The sequence below is a fragment of the Gopherus evgoodei genome, chromosome 21 (assembly GCF_007399415.2).
Source record: "Gopherus evgoodei ecotype Sinaloan lineage chromosome 21, rGopEvg1_v1.p, whole genome shotgun sequence".
NCBI classification, from domain to species: Eukaryota; Metazoa; Chordata; order Testudines; family Testudinidae; genus Gopherus; species Gopherus evgoodei.
In genome coordinates this window covers 11,608,400-11,629,580 of record NC_044342.1, presented here as the reverse complement: position 1 = coordinate 11,629,580, position 21,181 = coordinate 11,608,400, and the positions used below count along the sequence as shown (strand labels likewise).

General features: G+C 50.0%; 3 protein-coding genes across 3 annotated transcripts in view; 1 reads left to right on the top strand and 2 right to left on the bottom strand.

The window, feature by feature from the left end:
- The window catches only part of LOC115638305 (ribonuclease-like), a 59,924-nt gene that overhangs the window by 30,034 nt on the left and 8,709 nt on the right, over window positions 1-21,181 (bottom strand). The gene's annotated exons all lie outside the window — the stretch shown is intronic.
- On the top strand, window positions 3,379-8,422 carry LOC115638306 (ribonuclease-like). Its single transcript, XM_030539901.1, has 2 exons — window positions 3,379-3,424; window positions 7,530-8,422. The coding sequence occupies exon 2, from the start codon at window positions 7,554-7,556 to the stop codon at window positions 7,989-7,991; it is 438 nt and encodes a 145-aa protein (XP_030395761.1). The 5' UTR covers window positions 3,379-3,424; window positions 7,530-7,553; the 3' UTR covers window positions 7,992-8,422.
- Window positions 19,206-19,643, bottom strand: LOC115638307 (ribonuclease-like). Its single transcript, XM_030539902.1, has one exon. The coding sequence runs from the start codon at window positions 19,641-19,643 to the stop codon at window positions 19,206-19,208; it is 438 nt and encodes a 145-aa protein (XP_030395762.1).

The window sequence follows — 21,181 nt, the reverse complement described above, 5'->3', positions numbered from 1 at the left end:
AGGGTCCCAGCCAGCCTGGCTGACATCATTGCAAAGGCTGTGAGTGGGAAACTTCCTTAGCCAGGAACATGTCCTCTTTGCTAGCTCTCAGCTCTACCAGGTGGGCTCTGCGCCAGTGGGCATCCTGCCATGACATTTCCCATTGCCTCCCCCAGCTCTTACTACCTAAATTCCACACCCCCCAGCCTCACCGACTTCCCCAGCCTCAGCCCACGGGCCTCCGGGTTGTGAAACTTCGCCTGCGTGTGCAGCGTGTCCCCTCCCTCCGTCCCAGGGAGATCAACCTGCCCCAGACCATGGGGAGGGATCCAGTAATGGCCCAATCACCAACTGACGCCCAGGGAGCTAGTGGGGTTGGGCAGCGCGGGACAGGCCTTTGGGTCTCACTCCCTTCCCAGGATGTGCTGGGGCCAGTCAAGGCTGACGAGGTCATGGGCAGCCCCTGTAGGACCAGCTCTGGGCCTTCCCCGGGACTGTGGGGGTTTCAAAGTCCCGAGTCCATGAGCACAGAGGACACTGCAGGGGAATAGGACAGGAGCTGGTGCAGAGAGGACCTGGCAGAGCTCCGAAGTTGGGGCCAGTGGAGAGGGGTGGCTGGGAACTGGCCCCTGGAGCCAGCCCCTCCCCGGTCTTTATCTGCAGAGTCCGAGCAGGTCAGGAGGCAAAGACAGCGAAGAAATCCACAATCAGACTGGACAGTGTATACAGCCACTCTAGTCTGCCCCAGATCCCCCTGGGCCAAGCCAGCCTAGCCTACTCCATATCCCCTTGGCCCATCCAGCCCGGCCTACCCTGGATCTCCCTGCTCCCAGCCTGGCCTCCCCTACTATAACAGGGGATCAGATGGTGACAAGATCGCTGGTGAGAAAGCCCGAGATCAGCCAGACACAGGCACAAATGCACCCCAGGTACAGAGTGACATAAACACACTGACAAAACAGCCATACACACACATGTACTTTGCACACACACAAACACACAATTTATTTCAATTCAGTGACACTGCACAGGGTTGGCAGGTTGGGCAGAGGATACCCCGGGCTGGAGAAGAGCCAGCGTCGCAGGCAACCAGAGGCCATCCAGGATGAGATTACACAATGTGCTGGGGTGTTGTGTCTAGTCAGCTCCGTTACACTCCCCTGGCACCACAAACTCTACCAGGATTGTGTTACACACCCAGAGACACTCTCCTGCACATCTCTCACACACACAGACACACACACTACTAGCAGCCTTTCTCTCCAGTGGAGACAGCCACGGCCATATTTTATACCATCGCAAAGCCTGCTAAACGGAGGGCAGGGGTCTTTCTAAAACCTCTGTGAAGGGGAATAAAGGATGCCATTGAAATGAAAGCTGTGTTACATGCTTTGACTGTTTGTCCTTTTTCTGAGCCTTAACAACATGTTAAACAATATCCAGAGCGGTGGTTTGCCATGAGATGGAGCAGGCTGAGATCTCTGGATACCAAACCCCGAACCCTCATTAATACTATTGACTGTTGGACTCTTTCAGGGTCATGTTAACACCTTTGGCTCTTTGGGTCCATGCATTGCAGTGCTGCACCCCTATTTCTCACCCGAAGGATTGCATTCGCCCTTCTAGCTGCAGCAATCCATGGACACAGAGGTCTGACCTCGCATCTGGCTGCCTGGGATGGAGCTAGGGCCGGTTCAGGCTTCCGGGGTCACGGGCAGCCCCCGTCAGGGCCAGATGGGGGGATGTCAAAGCCCCGAGGCCGTGAGCACCAGGACACTGCAGGTTGAATGGGACAGGCACCGGCGCAGAGGGGCCTGGCTGCCGCACCCCCTTGCATGAAGCGGTTTCCATTATACACAGGTGTGATGGAGTAGGGGCTGTCTGTGTGGGGAATGAGAGAGCAGGGGAGGACTTTAGGGGATGGACGATACCGGAGCCTGTAACCTGAGCTAGGTAAGGGAGGGGAAAGGTCAACATCTTTGCCTGGGAAGGGGGACAAAGGAAGGGAGTGGCAGGAGGGAAGCAGTTTGAGTTTGGGCTTGTGGCTGTGTGGGCAGAATTCAGGGTATCCTAGCGAGGATCCAAGCACCCTGAAAGCCCAGAAGGACTCGGAGGAGGGGTCTGCTGTAACCTGTGTTCCTGTTGTCCAATAAACCTTCTGTTTTACTGTCTGGGTAAGAGTCACTGTGGGTCCCAGGAAGATGGGTGCAGGGCCAGACTCCCCACACTCTGTGACAACAGGGCTTACAGTTTGGGTCAGTGGTTCTCAGCACCACACCGGACTCATCCATCCCAGCCCCCTGTTCCTACTGGACTTATCAGGGGATCCGATGGTGACAAGGTCCACTGGTGAGAAGCCCCAGATCAATCAGACACAGGGACAAATGCACCTCCAGGCCAAGCCTGACACAAACACACTGAGAGAGAACATACACACACACACACATGGACACAGACACTGTATTTATTTCAGTTCAGTGACACTGCACAGGCCTGGCAGTCGGACAGAGAATACCCTGGCCCAGAGGAGAGCCAGCCCTGGGTGGGGCGTCACAGGCAGCCAGGGGCCATCCAGTATGCGGCTACTCACTGTGCTGGGGGGGGGGGCTGTGTCCAGTCAGCTCTGTAACACTCCCCTGGCACCACAAACTCTCCAGCGGTTGTGTTACACACCCAGAGACACTCTCAGCACAGACACACACACTCATGCACACTCTTACATACTGCCCACATAGACACTGCTCACACACATACTCCTGCACACTGTTCACTCATTCACACACAAACACACACTCTGCAGAGGGCAGGACACAGACCCAGGAGACAGGACACCAAGCCCCAGCCAGTTCCCATCCCGCCCATGTCCCCTCCAGCCCTCACCCTTCCCCCTGGCCCTGGGGTTCAGGTGCAGCCAGGGGTTGGAGGGAGGACTGTGATCCAAGAATCTGCTGGGCACAGGCCAGGCCTGCCGCTCCCCTGGATAGGTTGCTGCCCCTCTTTTGATGACCTGCTCAGGAAACCTGGGGAGGGTCAGGATGGGGGTTGTGGTTATGGGGTACCCAGGGCACCCGGGTTATACCTGTTACAGGGTAGATTCACTGGGGCAGCTGGGTAAGGACACCTGGGTTCCAACCAGGCTCTGGGAGGGGAGTGGGGTCTCGTGGATTAGAGCTCAGGCAGACTGGAAGCCAGAACTCCAGGGTTCCATTTCCAGGGGAAGTGCACCAGGTACAGGGGATGTGGGGTTCTCAGTGTCTCAGGACCCTGCCCCCCCCGAACTCCCTGCCACACCCAGCGCTTCTGGGCCCCTCAGTGGGAGGAGCTGCCCCACTCCTCCCCAACTGGTCGGGCTTTATATAAGGGGCCTGGAGGAGGGAAGGAGAATTAGAAACTTTCAGCTCAGCCGGCAACAGGATCCATCTGTGACGGGAGCCCCAGGACTCAGGTGAGCTGAGAACAGACTCCAGCCAGAGGGGAAATGCAGAGGGAGGGCCACTGTGGATTGACACGGGGGGCTGGGAGCAGAATCAAGCCCTGACCACATTGCACTCAGGGGATGACTCTGCATTGACCCTGGGGACTGAGATCAGAAACTTGGCAAGAGAGTGAGATAAACACGGGGGGACATGTGGAGTCAGGACTCCTGGGTTCTCACCCCGGCTCTGGAAGGAGAGTGGTGTCTAGTGGTCACAGGAACGGTGGCTGGGACTGGAAGTCAGGGCACTGAACACATTGCAGACAAAGCAGTAACGCTGAGTTCAGTTCCTGGCCGGCTGCTCTGCTCGTCATGTGCCCCCACTGGGTCTAGGAGCCCTGGGGTTCATTCCCTGTTTCTTAGGATGCAGATTTCCAAGGATCCTCCAGATGCAGGCCAAACCCTGGGGTGTGTCCATGGGAGTTGGGAACCCAGAGGGAGCTGAAAACCCCCAGCCTTAACTTATCTCTGCTCAGTTTCCACACCTGTAATGAGGGCATAAGAACCCTTCTCTTCAACGCTCCCTGCGCAGCGTGAGCTCTGCCTGCATTTCACCCTGTGTCTGTGACACTCCGAGCAGAACGGGGCCTTGATCTCAGTCGGGGTCTCTGCAGCACCTGCCAGAATGTGGCCCATTCCCAGCTTCTGGCAAACAGAGGCTAGGATACCACCCTGCCCATCCTGGCTAATAACCATTGATGGACGTATCCTTCATGAATTTTAGTTATTTTCCGAACTCTGTTCTAGTCTTGGGCTTCACAACATCCTCTGGCAAGGAGTTCCACAGGTTGACTGTGTGGTGTGTGAAGAAATACTTCCTTTTGTTTGTTTTAAGCCTGATGCTTATTAATTTCATTTGGTCGCCCCAGTTCCTGTGTTATGAAAAGGAGTAAATAACACTTCACTATTTACTTTCTCCACACCAGTCATGATTTTATAGACCTCTGTCTTATCCCCCGTTATTCATCTCTTTTCCATGCTAAAAAGTCTCAATCTTATAAATCAATCCTCATACAGCAGCCATTTCATACCCCTAATCGTTTTTGTTGCCTTTTTCTGAACCTTTTCCAAGTACAATATATCTTTTGTGAGATAGGGTGGCCACATCTGCATGCAGTATTCAAGATGTGGGCATACCTTGGATTTATATAGAGGCAATATGATATGTTCTGTCTTATTATTTATCCCTTTCATAATGATTCCTAACATTCTATTAGCTTTTTTGACTGCTGCTGCCCATTGAGTGGACGTTTGTAGGGAACTATCCACGATGACTCCAAGGTTCTTTCTTGAGTTGTAACAGCTAATTTAGACCCCATCATTGTATATGTATAGTTAGGATATGTTTTCCAATGTGCATTGCTTTGCATTTATCAGCACTGAATTTCATCTACCATTTTCATGCCTAGTCACCCAGTTTTGTGAGATCCATTTGCAATTCCTCACAGTCTGTTTTAGGCTTAACTTCCCTTGTAATTTTGTATCATCTTAACACTTTCCCACCTCACTGTTTACCCCCTTTCCAAGATCATGTATGAATATGTTGAATAGGACTGGTCCCGGTACAGACCCCTGGTGGACACCACTATTTACCTCTCTCCATTCTGAGAACTAATAGTTTATTCCTAGCCTTTGTTTCCTATCTTTGAACCAATTACTAATCCATGAGAGGACCTTCCCTCTTATCCCTTGACTGCTTACTTTGCCTGAGAGCCTTTGGTGAGGGACCTTGTCAAAGGTTTTCTGAAGTCTTAATACACTATGACCACTGGATCCTCATTGTCCACATGTTTTTTGACCTCCTCAAAGATTTCTAAGAGATTGGTGAGGCATGATTTCCCTTTACAAAAACCATGTTGACTATTCCCCCAAAATTATGTTCATCTAGGTGTCTGACACTTCTGTTCTTTACTATACTTTCAAACAGTTTGCCCAGTACGGAAGTCAGGCTTACCAGCCTGTAATTGTGGGGGTCACCTCTGGAGCCCTTTTTAAAATTGGCATTACATTAGCTATCCTCTAGTCATTTGGTACAGATGCTAATTTAAATGATAGGTTACAGACTACAGTTAGTAGTTCTGCAGTTTCACATTTGAGTTCCTACAGAACTCTTGGGTGAATCCCATCTGGTCTTGGTGACTTATTACTGTTTAATTTATCAGTTTGTTCCAAAACCTCCTCTAATGACATCTCAGTCTGGGACAGTTCCTCAGATTTGTCACCTAAAGAGAATGGCTCAGGTTTGGGAACCTCCCTCACATCCTCAACCGTGAAGACCCATGCAAAGAATTCATTTAGTTTCTCCACAATAGCCTCATCCCCCTTGAGTGCTCCTTTATCATCTTGATCATCCAGTGACCTCTCTAGTTGTTTAGCAGGCTTCCTGCTTCTATGTACTTAAAAAAAATGTTGCTATTACTTTTTGAGTCTTTGGTTAGCTGTTCTTCAAGTTCTTTTTTGGCCTTCCTAATTACATTTTTGCACTTCATTTGCCAGAGTTTATGCTCCTTTCTATTTTCCTCACTAGCATTTAACTTCCACTTTTTAAAGGATGCCTTTTTGCCTCTCACTGCTTCTTTTACTTTGTTGTTTAGCCACGGTGGCTCATTTTTGCTTCTCTTACTATGTTGTTTAATTTGGGGTTTACATTTAAGTTGAGGCTCCATTATGGTGTCTTTAAAAAGTTTCCGTGTGGCTTGCAAGGATTTCACTTTTGGCCCTGTACCTTTTAATTTCCGTTTAACTAACCTCCTCCTTTTTGTATAGCTCCTCTTTCTGAAATTAAATGCTACAGTGTTCGGCCACTGTGGTGTTTTCCCTGCGACGCAAATGTTAATTTTAATTACATTATGGTCACTATTACCAAGGGATTCAGCTATATTCACCTCTTGGATCTGATGCTGTGCTCCACTTAGGACTAAATCAGGAATTGCCTCTCCTCTTATGGGTTCCAGGACAAGCTGATCCACGAAGCGGTCATTTAAGGTGTCAAGAAACTATATCTCTACGTTCCATCCTGTAGCAACATGCACAGGGGAGAGATAGCTCAATCATTAAACCCAGAATTGTGAGTTCAATTTTGGAGGGGCATTCAGAGATATGGGGCAAAATCTGTCTGGGGATTGGTCCTGCTTTGAGCAGGGAGTTGGACTAGATGACCTCCTGAGGTCCCTTCCAACCCTCAGATTCTATGATTCTACCCAGTCAATACAGGGATATTTGAAATCTTCCTCTGTTATTGAGTTTTTTATTTTAGTAGCTTCTCTTATCTCCCTGAGCATTTCACAGTCACTATCACCATCCTAGTCAGGTGATCAGCAATATATCTCTACTGCTGTGTTCTTATTGTTCAAGAATGGAATTACTATCCATAGAGAGTCGATGGTACAGTTTGGTTCATTTAAGATTTTTACTTCATTTGATTCTACATTTTCTTTCACATATAGTGCCACTCCCCCACCAGCACCACCTGCTCTGTCCTTCCAATATATTTTGTACCCTGGTATTACTGTGTCCCATCGATTATCCCCATTCCACCAAGTTTCTATGATGCCTATTCTATCAATCTCCTCATTTAGTACAAGGCACTCTAGGTCACCCATCTTGTTATTTAGACTTCTAGCATTTCTATAAGCACTTTAAAAGCTTGTCACTAGTTAGCTGTCTGCCATTACAGGATGTAACTGAATGAGACTTTTTTTCATTTGATTGTTTTTCATCAGATCCTACCTGTATTTTATCATCTTCCATCCTCTCCTCCTTACTAGGACATAGTGAATCTCCATTAGTAGATCCTCCCCTAAGGGATATCTCTCTCCGAATCATGTGCTCTTCCACACCTGTCAGCTTTTCCCCAACCCTTAGTTTAGAAACTGCTCTACGACCTTTTTAATGTTAAGTGCCAGAAATCTGCTTCCATCTGACACAACAAGGACCCTGATCTCGGTAGGGGTCATGAAGCTTAAGGGGTGGAATGGGCTGGCAGGGGGAGGGGTTCAGGCCCAGGAGGTTCCATAGAGAAGGCAGATTCCCACCCCACGCTGTCTTCATCCGTCACCCCCTCTCCCCACTGCAGGTTGATCCAGTGACAGACACGGCGATGGCCCCAAAGGGACCCCGCCCCTTGCTCTTCCTGACCCTGGTCCTGCTGGCCGCCTGCCTGGCCCAGCTCAGCGAAGGCGCCAGCTACCGGCAGTTCCTGACCCGACATGTTGACTTCCCCAAGAGCGGTGGTGGCAACAACCGGCTCTACTGCAACCGCATAATGCAGCGCCGAGGGCTGACCCGCCCTGTCTGCAAACCCACCAACACCTTCATCCATGCTCCCACCAGCCAGGTCCAGGCCATCTGCAGGGGGGCAGGGAGATGCCACGGACGCAACTTCTGCGACAGTAACTCATCCTTCCACCTCACCACCTGCCGAGTGGCGCCCGGCTCCCGCCCAGGGCGCTGTGTTTACAGGGGCAGAGTCCAGACCCGCAGGATCCGCGTGGCCTGTAACCAGAGGCTGCCCGTGCACTTCTCCAGAATCCTGTAGACTCCGGACTCTGGCCATGGGCTGGGAGCAGGGGTGCCCCTGTTCCCCCGCTTTCGCTGCTGGGGGCTTTCCTGCCCCATCCCTGTCCCTGTGCCTCCTGGGACAATGTTTGTCACAAATACATTGAGCGTCTCCCCTTATCCCACAGGCCAGCAGCTTCAGGCCTGCGGGGGTGTTTCCCATGCTGGGTGCCCAGTTCCCATCAGCACAAGTGAAAATCTAGGTGCCCAGCCCCCGCTGCAGACACTGAGACCATCACCCTGAGCCCAGCACCTGCCCGCTGGGTGCCCATTATATAGTACAGCCACATCCTCCCACCTGGCATAAATTGGGTATTGGGGGACAGGTTGTGGGCAGAAGATTGTCCCAGACGAGGCCCTGGAAGCTGTCACTGAGTTTTGTTTCCTTGCTGCTTCTTGCAATAAAACACTTTCCTGCCAATGCAAAACGAATTGGTGTGTTTTGGGTGCTGGAGGCATTTTAGGGCTCTCAAGGGGGCCCTCTATAGCCCCTCTTCTGGCCGCCCTGCCGCAGTCCCTGGGAGGCTCGGGTGGCTTCGCTCAGCCCTGGCTGAGCCTGATGCTGAGCCATGAGGTCACAAGGAAATCTCCAGGGAAAAACAAATCCCTCAGGGGATGTATGCCCTGTTTAGGGTACAGAGAATGGCATCAGGGGGTGTCACTGGGGGACTGAGACACACCCTGATCCTTCCCCGAGGAGACAAACCTCAGCATGGCCTGTCTCAGAAAGGATGGTCCCAGCCAGCCTGGCTGGACAGCTTTGCAAAGGCTGCAGGTGAGCAAACTTCATCAGCCAGGAACGTGTCCTCTTAGCTCTCTCGGCTCTTCCAGGCGGGCTCTGGTCTTAATTCCCATGTAGCCATTTGTTTCCACTACTTTTCCTTGTGACTCCACCAAGCGCTGATAAATAAAATTTCACCTGGATTTCAGTGTAGCCTATGCCGGCGCTGTGCATCCGGAGGGTGGAGGGGGCGGTGACCAGCAGACCAGCCAAAGTTGCACAGTCATGTTCTAAACCCCTACTCTGAACCTTAGCGTCCAAAAGATGGGGTACCAGCATGAATTCCTCTAAGCTTAATTACCAGTTTAGAACCTGTACTCCTGCCACCAACCAGGAATTCCAGTGCCTGATACACTCTGGTCCCCCAAAAACCTTGCCCAAGGACCCCCAAGACCCAGACCCTATGGATCTTAACACAAGGAAAGTAAACTCTTTCCCTCACCGTTGCCTCTTCCAGCCTTCCCCTCCCTGGGTTACCCTGGAAGATCACTCTGATTCAAACTCCTTGAATCTCTAAACAGAGAAGAAAATCCACCTTCCCACCCTCCTTTTCTCTCCCCTTTCCAGACTCTCCCTGAGAGAGAAAGTAATCCTAACAAAGAGAGAAATTAACCTTTCTCTCCCCCTTCCCTCCTTTCTCCCCACCAATTCTCTGATGAATCCAGACCCGGTCCCCTGGGGTCTTACCAGAATAAAAAAGCAATCAGGTTCTTAAACAAGAAAAGCTTTTAATTAAAGAAAGAAAAAAAAACAGTAAAAATTATCTTTGTAAATTTAAGATGGAATATGTTACAGGGTCTTTCAGCTATAGACACTGGGAATACCATCCCAGCCTAAGTATACAAGTACAAATTAAAATCCTTTCAGCAAAATACAAATTTGAACTCCTCCCAGCCAAATACACATTTGCAAATAAAGAAAACAAACATAAACCTAACTCGCCTTATTTACCTGGTACTCACTATTCTGATCTTATAAGAGCCTGTATCAGAGAGATTGGAGAGAAACCTGATTGCACATTTGGTCCCTCTGAGCCCCCAGAGTGAACAACCAAAAACTAACAGCACACACACAAACCTCCCCCCTCAAGATTTGAAAGTATCCTGTCCCCTGATTGGTCCTCTGGTCAGGTGACAGTCAGGCTCACTGATCTTGTTAACCCTTTAAGGCAAAAGAGATATGAAGTGCTTCTGTTCTATTAAACCCTACTATCTCCTCATGACAGGCACAAAGGGGGCAATTGCCCGGGCAGGCAGCAGGGCTCCTAGGTGCACGTGGAGTGGTACCAGCAGCAATGAAGGCAGCCAGGCTGGCATGTAGAAGCCCTGGCCATGCCGGAAGAGGGTACCCAACCGCACACCCTATGGCCATGATGAATCTTTGGCTGTGATGTTTTCAGGCAGTTCAATATTTCACCATCAATAGGATTGGTCTCTGGCCAAAGAGACAAAGCCCCACATTCAGCACATGTGTACAAATGATTTTTCCTCTCAATATAAGATAAAGTCCAATATTTTTCCTAGCAATGAAAATTTGTATCGTATGTTTTATTTCAACTTCCTCTTTCATAGCATATGTACTGTTTGCGACCTTTCATATCTTATAAAGAATTAATTTCATACTAGGTAGTTGAAGATTTCTATCAACTCCCCCCTCATTCTTCTCTTCTATAGCCCAAATAATCCAGTTCCCTCAGGCCCACCTCATAAATCATGTGCCCCAGTCCCCTAATAATTTTCGTTGCCCTCCACTGAACTCTCTCCAATTTCATTCCATGATATATTTCATAGAATCATAGACTATCAGGGTTGGAAGGGACGTCAGGCGATCATCTAGTCCAACCCCCTGCTCAAAGCAGGACCAATCCCCAACTAAATCATCCCAGCCAGGGTTTTGTCAAGCCTGACCTTAAAAATCTCTAAGGAAGGAGATTCCACCACCTCCCGAGGGAACCCATTCCAGTGCTTCACCACCCTCCTAGTGAAAACGTTTTTCCTAATATCCAGCCTAAACCTCCCTCACTGCAACTTGAGACCATTACCCCTCATTCTGTCATCTGCTACCACTGAGAACAGTCTAGATCAGTGGTTCCCAAATTGGGGTTCGTGAAGGGCACACTGTTGACTCATATCCGACTTCTCGTCCACTGTAACCCCTAGGTCCTTTTCTGCAGGACTCCTGCCTAGCCACTCGGTCCCTAGTCTGTAGCAGTGCATGAGATTCTTCCTTCCTAAGTGCAGGATTCTGCACTTGTCCTTGTTGAACCTCATCAGATTTCTTTTGGCCCAGTACTCTAATTTGTCTAAGTCCCTCTGTATCCTATCCCTACCCTCCAGCATATCTACCACTCCTCCAAGTTTAGTGTCATTTGCAAACTTGCTGAGAGTGCAGTCCATGCCATCCTCCAGATCATTAATTTATTGAACAAAACCGGACCCAGAACCGACCCTTGGGGCACTCTGCTTGATACCAGCTGCCAACTAGACATGGAGCCATTGATCACTATGCGTATATTAATATATATATTAATTTAAATATATAATTCAAATAACAAATTCTACATCTTATATTTAGGCTTACAATTTGTATAATACTGGTGCTGTAACTGGCAAAAAAGTTAACTACATCAAGCAACGCCACAACTTACTTATAGTGGGTTCTAACTTGTGATCAATAAGATAAAAAGTAGTGTCATAAACCTCAGCCATCCCTTTCTGGGGGGAAAGGGAGGCATTGAATGTTCTACCCTGGGGCTCGGAATTGCTGTTGGTGGACCTGGTGACCAGAGAGGGACCTGGGCTAGGCAATGCAGGGGGACACTCGGGGGCTGGCGTGTGTCTGTTGCTCCAGAAGAATAGCCATCCCTGGTCAGACCAACGAGCTAGAGGCCTGTCTCTGACAACGGCCAGTGCCAGATGGCTCAGGGGAAATGGACAGAGCAGGGCAATTATAGATTGAGCCATCCCCTGCCAGCCAGACCCATCTTTTGGCTTCTGCCCACCTGGAGAGGGACAGCGTACGTCAAGAGGGGAGGATTTGTGTCACTCTTGGCCAGCGGAATCAGGGAGCTGCCCCCAGCTGGCATAGATCCTCCTGATAAGGGTAGAGGGTAGCTCACAGCCCTGTGCACCCCAGGAAGGAGTCACCCTGTGGCGTGGGGCAAAGTGGGAACAGAGGTACACGCAGCCCCTGGCCGGAGGAGGGAATGGGGAACGCTGGTCTGGGGAGGGCACAATGGGGGGTATATGGAGATCCTGGCAGGGAAGAGATTGGGGGGAGAGTTGCAGGGGACCCTGAAGTGGGGGGGCACCCATGGAGTTTGGGGGTGGAAAGGGGAGATGCGAGGAGGCCCTGGCGGGTATGGGCCCCTGGGTTATGGAAGCTTCCCCTTGGTGTGCAGGGTTTTCCAAGCCGTCATGGTGGCAGCTGCCTGTCCCAGTCCACAGGGAGCAAGAAGGGATCGTGTCTGATGCCTGCGACATCCCAACCACCAACTGACACTGCCCAGGCCACATTGCTGGGCTCATGGGCAGTCCTGGAAGGGCTAGATCTAGGCCAGCCCTGGGACTGTGGGGGTATCAAAGCCCCGAGCCTGTGAGCACCGGGCGACACTGCAGGGCCCCACAGCTAGTGCCAGTGAAGAGAGGTGGCTGGAAACTGGTTCTGGGGCCTGTCTCTCCTCAGTCGTTATCTGTGAGGTCTGGGCTGGACAGGGGGAAAGACAGAGAAGAAACTGAGCATCAGACTGGGCAGTGTATCCAGCCAGCCTGACCTCTCCCAGATTCCCCTGGCCCCAGCCTGGCCTCTCCTACTCCAACAGGTCACATCAGGGGATCAGTTAGTGACAAGGAGACACAGAGAGTTTGGTCAGAAAGTTGGCCACCCGAACACTAAAAACACACACACCTGGACACACACACAGACAGACACACATACACGAACACAATCCGCACCCAGATGCATTCACATACACTCTGCTCACACACATACTCATACACACTGCTCAGACATACACACACATACATCCACTGCTCATATACTCGTACACAATGCACACAAACACACATACTCATACACACTATACAGACATATTCCCATGCAAACTCTGGCTCTGGCGCTCTCTCTCTCTCTCTCACACACAAACACACACTGCAGGGGCAGGACACACACCCAGCAGAGACTACTGCACCCCACATCCTCTCCAGCCCTTGCCCTTCCTCCAGGCCCTGGAGCTCAGGTGGTGCTGAGGGGCCAGGACCTGGCTTCCACTAGCTTTGCTGGGCACGGGTGTCTCCAGTAGCCAGGCCTGCCCCTCCCTTGACTTGGTCGCTGCCCCTCTCCATGCCCAGGGACTTGGGCAGGGAACCTGGGCAGGGACTGAATGGGGCAGGAGGTTGCGCTGGTTATGGGGACCCAGGGCACCAGTATGGGGGTAGAGTCACTCGGGCACCAGGGCCATGTGGTTAGAGGAGCGGGGAGTCAGGACTTCTGCATTCTTTCCCTGGCTCTGGAGGGGGAGTGGGGTCTGTTGGTTAGAGCAGCTGGGCTGGAAGCCAGGACTCCTGGATTCTATCCCTGGCTCTGGAAGGGGAATGGGGTCTCATGGCTTAGAGTGGGGTGGGGCTGGGAACCAGGACTCCTGGGTTCCGTTACCATTCTTGAGGAAACTGGGTTGAGGATCACAGGTGCACAAAGCATTTAGGCTGTGGGGGTTTCACTGTTTCAGGATCCTGCCCTGGGCCTGCTTATCCCCTAGCACACCCAGAAACTCCTTGTTTTTGCTCCTGGATAGCCCTCTGTCACTGGGGGCTCTCCTGCCCCATCCTTGCCGCTCCTGGGCAAAGCCGGCCATGAGTCTCCACAGGAACATTCAGCGTTTTCCCTTATCCCACAGGCCGGTAGCTTGGGGCCTGCAAGGGGATTTCCCACACTGGGTGCCCGGTTCCCATCCACATGAGTGAAAATATGGGCACCCTAGCTGGCACTGAGACCCTCAGCCTCAGCCCACTACCTGCCTCACTGGGTGCCCATTGTACAGTACGGTCACTTTCTCCCATCCGGCATCCATTAGGTATTACGGGCAAGATGTGAGGAGAAGATTGTTCCAGGCAGGGCCCTGGAAGCTGTCACTGAGATTGTTTCCTTGCTGCTTCTTGTAATAAAACGCTTTCCTGCCAGTGCAAAATGAGTTGGTGGATTTGGGGGACTAGGGGTATTTCAGGGCTCTCAAGGGGGCCTATTTGCCCTGCTGAGCCTGATGCTGAGAGCCATGGTGTCTGAAGTCACAAGGAAAGAAACAAAACCCGCAGGGAGAGGATGCCCTGTTTAGGCTATGAACCTGGGGTCAGCAATCTTTCAGAAGTGGTGTGCTGAGTCTTCATTTATTCACTCTAATTTAATGTTCCACGTGCCAGTAACACATTTTAACGTTTTTAGATGGTTTTATATTATGTCTATAATATATAACTAAACTATTGTTGTATGTAAAGTTAATAAGGTTTTTAAAATGTTTTAGAAGTTTCTTTTAAAATTAAATTAAAATGCAGAGCCCCTGGACCAGTGGCCAGGATCCAGGCCTTGTGAGTGCCACTGAAAATCAGTTTGCATGCCGCCTTCAGCACCCATGCCATAGGTTGCCTTCCCCTGCTATGGACAACAGGAGGTGTCACGGGAGGACTGAGACACAGCCTGGTCCTTCTCCAAGGAAACAAACCTCAGATTGTCCTCTCTTTGAACGGAGGGTCCCAGCCAGCCTGGATGGATATTGCTGCAAAGGCTACATGTGGGCAAACACCCCTAGCCAAGAACGTGTCCTTGTAGCTTGCTCCGGGCTCTCCCAGGTGGGCTCTGCGTTTAGTTCCTGTGTAGCCACTTGCTTCCACTACTTTACTTGCAACCAAATGCTGTTAAATAAACTTCCCTTGGATTTCAGTGCATCTCACGCTGATGCGGTGCATCCATGTGTGCCGTGGAGCTGGGGCCGGGCACCTCAGAGGCATGCTCTGGGGTTGGTGTGTGCCTGTTACTCCAGCAGAACAGCCATGCTGGGTCAGACCAACGGGCTGTGGCCTGTCGCTGACAGTGGTCAGTGCCAGATGGTTCGGGGAGAATGAACAGACCAGGGCAATTATCAGGTGATCCATCCCCTGACTGCAAGGTTCCCCTTCTGTCTTCTGCCCAGCCGTAGAGGGACAATTGCATCCATGTGGCCGAGAGGGAAGAGGTTGTGTCACCCATGGTCAGCAGAGTTGGGAAGCTGTGCCTGATGGCACAGACCCTTCCACTAAGGGCAGGGGATGGCTCATGACCCTGAGCACCCTGAGGAGGCGTCATTCCCTGAACTGGGGGAAAGTGGGAACAGAGGTGCACGCAACTGTTATACAGAAAATACTACACAGAATCTTTTCAAGGGGCAAGACAAAGATGCCACATTTATTATTATAACAATTTGATTTATGACCAATAACTAATATTTAACCCTTATACACACACATTATACCTAGCCCTATATATACACACACACACACACACATCCATCAGATGTTCTGCAGCTGCTGCATAGTTACCAGTCTTGAACATAGCTTGAGTTCATGGCTTGATTTTGCAGGTTGGGTTTGTAGCTTGTGGCGGTAACTGGCCAGAAAAGCCGGGCACAGGGAGGGGCTGGGTCTCTGTTGGGCCTGCGCTGATGCCCTTCCAAGTTGGCAGCAGAATGTTACCCTCCAAAGTCTCCCATCTCACTCATCCTTTTTGTAGGCTTTAGTTTGAATCCAGAGTCCATAGGTCTTGCTGTGTCAGGCTACCTCTGGGTTTGCTGATTGATCACCCATCAATTTCAGGCATAACTTTCAGCCTTGGACCTGGCTTTGATCTTTCTTCTATAGTACCTTTTCTTTCTAGGGTGGATGCTTCTTACTTTGCATCTTCAGCCGGTGGGTTTTGAACTCTATTTCATCAGGACAGGCTGGGGCTGGAGGTTGATTCCATCATCCATACATACCTCATTCACACATCTAAACTAAACTAATAAGATTACAGCAGGGTTTGCAAAAATGAAGGTTGGAGGAAGCTTTTACAAAATGGAGTGAGTGTTTTAAAATGGGGTTTGAATTACAATATGGCAAACAGTGAACAGAAGTTACAATGTAGGCAAGTGTAATAAATGGTGAACAGAACTTCCATTGATAAAGTGAACAATTAAAAACTATTTCATTTATCAGTTCTACACAGCACCTGTCATGAGGGGGCAATGGCGGACCCTGGTATGGAGAGAGGGCACTGGGGGCACATGGAGACCCTGGAAGGGAAGAGATTGGGGGAGTTGCAGGAGAGCCTGAAGTAGAGGGCGGTGGGGGGCACACACGGTGCTTGAGAAGGGGAACGGGGAGACTACAGACCAGTTAGTTTAACTTCTGTGCCAGGGAAGATAATGGAGCAGGTAATCAAAGAAATCATCTGCAAACACTTGGAAGGTGGTAAGGTGATAGGGAATAGCCAGCATGGATTTGTAAAGAACAAATCATGTCAAACTAATCTGATAGCGTTCTTTGATAGGATAATGAGCCTTGTGGATAAGGGAGAAGCGGTGGATGTGATATATCTAGACTTTAGTAAGACATTTGATACAGTCTCGCATGATATTCTTATAGATAAGCTAGGAAAGTACAATTTAGATGGGGCTACTATAAGGTGGGTGCATAACTGGCTGGATAACCGTACTCAGAGAGTAGTTGTTAATGGCTCCCAATCCTGCTGGAAAGGTATAACAAGTGGGGTTCCGCAGGGGTCTGTTTTGGGACCGGTTCTGTTCAATATCTTCATCAACGATTTAGATGTTGGCATAGAAAGTACGCTTATTAAGTTTGCAGACGATACCAAACTGGGAGGGATTGCAACTGCTTTGGAGGACAGGGTCAAAATTCAAAATGATCTGGACAAATTGGAGAAATGGTCTGAGGTAAACAGGATGAAGTTCAATAAAGATAAATGCAAAGTGCTCCACTTAGGAAGGAACAATCAGTTTCACACATACAGAATGGGAAGAGACTGTCTAGGAAGGAGTATGGCAGAAAGAGATCTAGGGGTCATAGTGGACCACAAGCTTAATATGAGTGAACAGTGTGACACTGTTGCAAAAAAAGCAAACATGATTCTGGGATGCATTAACAGGTGTGTTGTAAACAAGACACGAGAAGTCATTCTTCCGCTTTACTCTGCGCTGGTTAGGCCTCAACTGGAGTATTGTGTCCAGTTCTGAGCACTGCATTTCAAGAACGATGTGGAGAAATTGGAGAGGGTCCAGAGAAGAGCAACAAGAATGATTAAAGGTCTTGAGAACATGACCTATGAAGGAAGGCTGAAGGAATTGGGTTTGTTTAGTTTGGAAAAGAGAAGACTGAGAGGGGACATGATAGCAGTTTTCAGGTATCTAAAAGGGTGTCATCAGGAGGAGGGAGAAAACTTGTTCACCTTAGCCTCCAATGATAGAACAAGAAGCAATGGGCTTAAACTGCAGCAAGGGAGATTTAGATTGGACATTAGGAAAAAGTTCCTAACTGTCAGGGTAATTAAACACTGAACTAGATTGCCTAGGGAAGTTGTGGAATCTCCATCTCTGGAGATATTTAAGAGTAGGTTAGATAAATGTCTATTAGGGATGGTCTAGACAGTATCTGGTCCTGCCATGAGGGCAGGGGACTGGACTCGATGACCTCTCGAGGTCCCTTCCAGTCCTAGAGTCTGAGTCTGAGTCTGAGATGTGAGGAGTCCCTGGCAGATGTCCTCTTCTTGCCAGGACACATTGCTCTAAACCCGGGCACTTTCTACTGTGACATTTCCCATCACTTCCCCCAGCTCTTAAGCTCCTTGGGTGGAAAATTTTCCCTCCTAAAGTCAGAAACTCTCAGCCCCGTCCCTTCACCCATTTCCTCAGCCTCAACCCATGGGCCCAGGGGTTGTGAAAGCTTCCCCTGTGTTTAGAAGATCTTTCCAACCATCATAGTGACAGGCTGCCCCAGACCACAAAGAGCAAGAGGGGATCATAACCGACACCTGCGAGTCACATCCCAACCACCAACAGACATCTGGGGAGCCAGTGGGGCTGGGCGGCGTGCAGGGGCAACATTGAAGATTTTGGTTGCGGAGGGGGGGGGAGTACAACTTTAACCAGGGGTGGCTCCAGGCACCAGGGCAGCAAGCCCATGACTGGGGCGGCAAGCCATGGGCAGGCGGAAGGGGGCGTGCCAGTTGGTGTGATGGCAGCAGTTAGGCAGCGTTTGGCCGCATTCCTGTGGGAGGTCCGCCGGTCCCGCGGCTTCGGTGGCAATTCAGCAGCAGGTACACCGAAGGCACTGGACCAGCAGATCACCCCCAGAACCACCACCAAATCCGCATGACCAGTGGACAGCCTGCAGGCAATGATTTCCCTAAACCCCTCCCAGGGGGGTGTACACCCCCCCTGAATTTCCCCAACACCCTCCCAAGTTTTGTGAGCTAGTTACATACCAATTTAGTGACTGTTTGGAAATCTGAATTACTCACTTTAAAAGCTTATAAAGTGTATGATAAAATATGTGTATCTGAAAAAGTATAATAGATTTTAAAAGTATGAACATAGACTAGCTTCCTTGCTTCCTTATACAGCTGTTATTTTTTATGATGTCAGTGCATTTATCTCGGTGATGTTGGCCAACCTAATAATTTCAAATGATGATTTGTAAGCAAAGTCTAAATGAGCTCTCCCTGACAGCTAGTGATGATCTGGGGCTAGTGGAAAGGCTTTAGAGCCAGATTATAATCCTAAGGGATTTGTTTTTCCCTGGAGATTTCCTTGTGATTTCACACCTCATGGCTCAGCATCAGGCTCAGCTAGGGCTGAGCGAAGCCGTCCGAGCCACCCAGGGACTGCGGCAGGGCGGCCAGAGGAGGGGCTATAGAGGGCCCCCTTGAGAGCCCTAAAATGCCTCCAGCCCCCAAAACACACCAATTCGTTTTGCATTGGCAGGAAAGTGTTTTATTGCAAGAAGCAGCTTCTAGGGCCCCGCCTGGGACAATCTTCTGCCCACAACCTGTCCCCCAATACCCAATTTATGCCAGGTGGGAAGGGGTGGCTGTACTATATAATGGGCACCCAGCGAGGCAGGTGCTGGGCTCAGGCTGATGGTCTCAGTGTCAGCAGCAGGGGCTGGGCACCTAGATTTTCACTTGTGCTGATGGGAACTGGGCACCCAGCATGGGAAACACCCCCGCAGGCCTGAAGCTGCTGGCCTGTGGGATAAGGGGAGACGCTCAATGTATTTGTGACAAACATTGTCCCAGGAGGCGCAGGGACAGGGATGGGGCAGGAAAGCCCCCAGCAGCGAAAGCGGGGGAACAGGGGCCCCCTGCTCCCAGCCCATGGCCACAGCCTGGGGTCTACAGGATTCTGACAAAAAGCACAAGCAGCCTCTGCTTACAGGCCACGCGGATCTTGCGGGTCTGGACTCTGCCCCTGTAAACACAGCGCCCTGGGCGGGAGCCGGGCGCCACCCGGCAGATGGTGAGGAAGAAGGATGAGTTACTGTCGCAGAAGTTGCGTCCGTGGCATCTCCCTAACCCCCTGCAGATGGCCTGGACCTCGCTGGTGGGGGCGTGGATGAAGGTGTTGGTGGGTTTGCAGACAGGGCGGGTCAGCCCTCGGCGCTCCATTATGTAGTTGCAGTAGGCATGGTTGTCAAAACCAAGGATCATGGGGAAGTCAACGTGTTGGTTCAGGAACTGCCGGTAGCTGGCGCCTTTGCTGAGCTGGGCCGGGCAGGCGGCCAGCAGGACCAGGGTCAGGAAGAGCAAGGGGCGGGGTCCCTTTGGGGCCATCGCTGTGTCTGTCACTGGATCAACCTGCAGTGGGGAGAGGGGGTGACGGATGAAGACAGCGTGGGGTGGCAATCTGCCTTCTCCATGGAACCTCCTGGGCCTGAACCCCTCCCCCTGCCAGCCCTTCCACCCCTTAAGCTTCATGACCCCTACCGAGATCAGGGTCCTTGTTGTGTCAGATGGAAGCAGATTTCTGGCACTTAACATTAAAAAGGTCGTAGAGCAGTTTTTAAACTAAGGGTTGGGGGGAAAGCTGACACGTGTGGAAGAGCACATGATTCGGAGAGAGATATCCCTTAGGGGAGGATCTACTAATGGAGATTCACTATGTCCTAGTAAGGAGGAGAGGATGGAAGATGATAAAATACAGGTAGGATCTGATGAGAAACAATCAAATGAAAAAAAGTCTCATTCAGTTACATCCTGTAATGGCAGACAGCTAACTAGTGACAAGTTTTTAAAGTGCTTATACAAATGCTAGAAGTCTAAATAATAAGATGGGTGAACTAGAGTGCCTTGTATTAAATGAGGAGATTGATAGAATAGGCATCACAGAAACTTGGTGGAATGGGGATAATCGATGGGACACAGTAATACCAGGGTACAAAATATATTGGAAGGACAGAGCAGGTGGTGCTGGTGGGGGTGTGGCACTATATGTGAAAGAAAATGTAGAATCAAATGAAGTAAAAATCTTAAATGAACCAAACTGTACCATCGAATCTCTATGGATAGTAATTCCATTCTTGAACAATAAGAACACAGCAGTAGGGATATATTGCTGATCACCTGATCAGGATGGTGATAGTGACTGTGAAATGCTCAGGGAGATAAGAGAGGCTACTATAATAAAAAACTCAATAATAGAGAAGGATTTCAAATATCCCTGTATTGACTGGGTAGAATCATAGAATCTGAGGGTTGGAAGGGACCTCAGGAGGTCATCTAGTCCAACCCCCTGCTCAAAGCAGGACCAATCCCCAGATAGGTTTTTGCCCCAAATTCCTGAATGCCCCTCCAAAACTGAACACACAAACCTGGGTTTAACGACTGAGCTATCTCTCCCCTGTACATGTTACTACAGGATGGAATATAGAGATAAAGTTTCTTAACACCTTAAATGACTGCTTCGTGGATCAGCTTGTCCTGGAACCCACAAGAGGAGAGACAATTCCTGATTTAGTCCTAAGTGGAACACAGGATCAGATCCAAGAGGTGAATATAGCTGGATCCCTTGGTAATAGTGACCATAATATAATTAAAATTAACATTTGCGTGGCAAGGAAAACACCACAGTGGCCGAACACTGTAGCATTTAATTTCAGAAAGAGGAACTATACAAAAAGGAGGAGGTTAGCTAAACGGAAATTAAAAGGTACAGGGCCAAAAGTGAAATCCTTGCAAGCCACACGGAAACTTTTTAAAGACACCATAATAGAGCCTCAACTTAAATGTAAACCCCAAATTAAACAACATAGTAAGAGAAGCAAAAATGAGCCACCGTGGCTAAACAACAAAGTAAAAGAAGCAGTGAGAGG

Bases quoted from the DNA above. Each gene is read 5' to 3' on its own strand.
- LOC115638306 (XM_030539901.1), top strand. From the start codon at position 7,554: ATGGCCCCAAAGGGACCCCGCCCCTTGCTCTTCCTGACCCTGGTCCTG.
- LOC115638307 (XM_030539902.1), bottom strand. From the start codon at position 19,643: ATGGCCCCAAAGGGACCCCGCCCCTTGCTCTTCCTGACCCTGGTCCTG.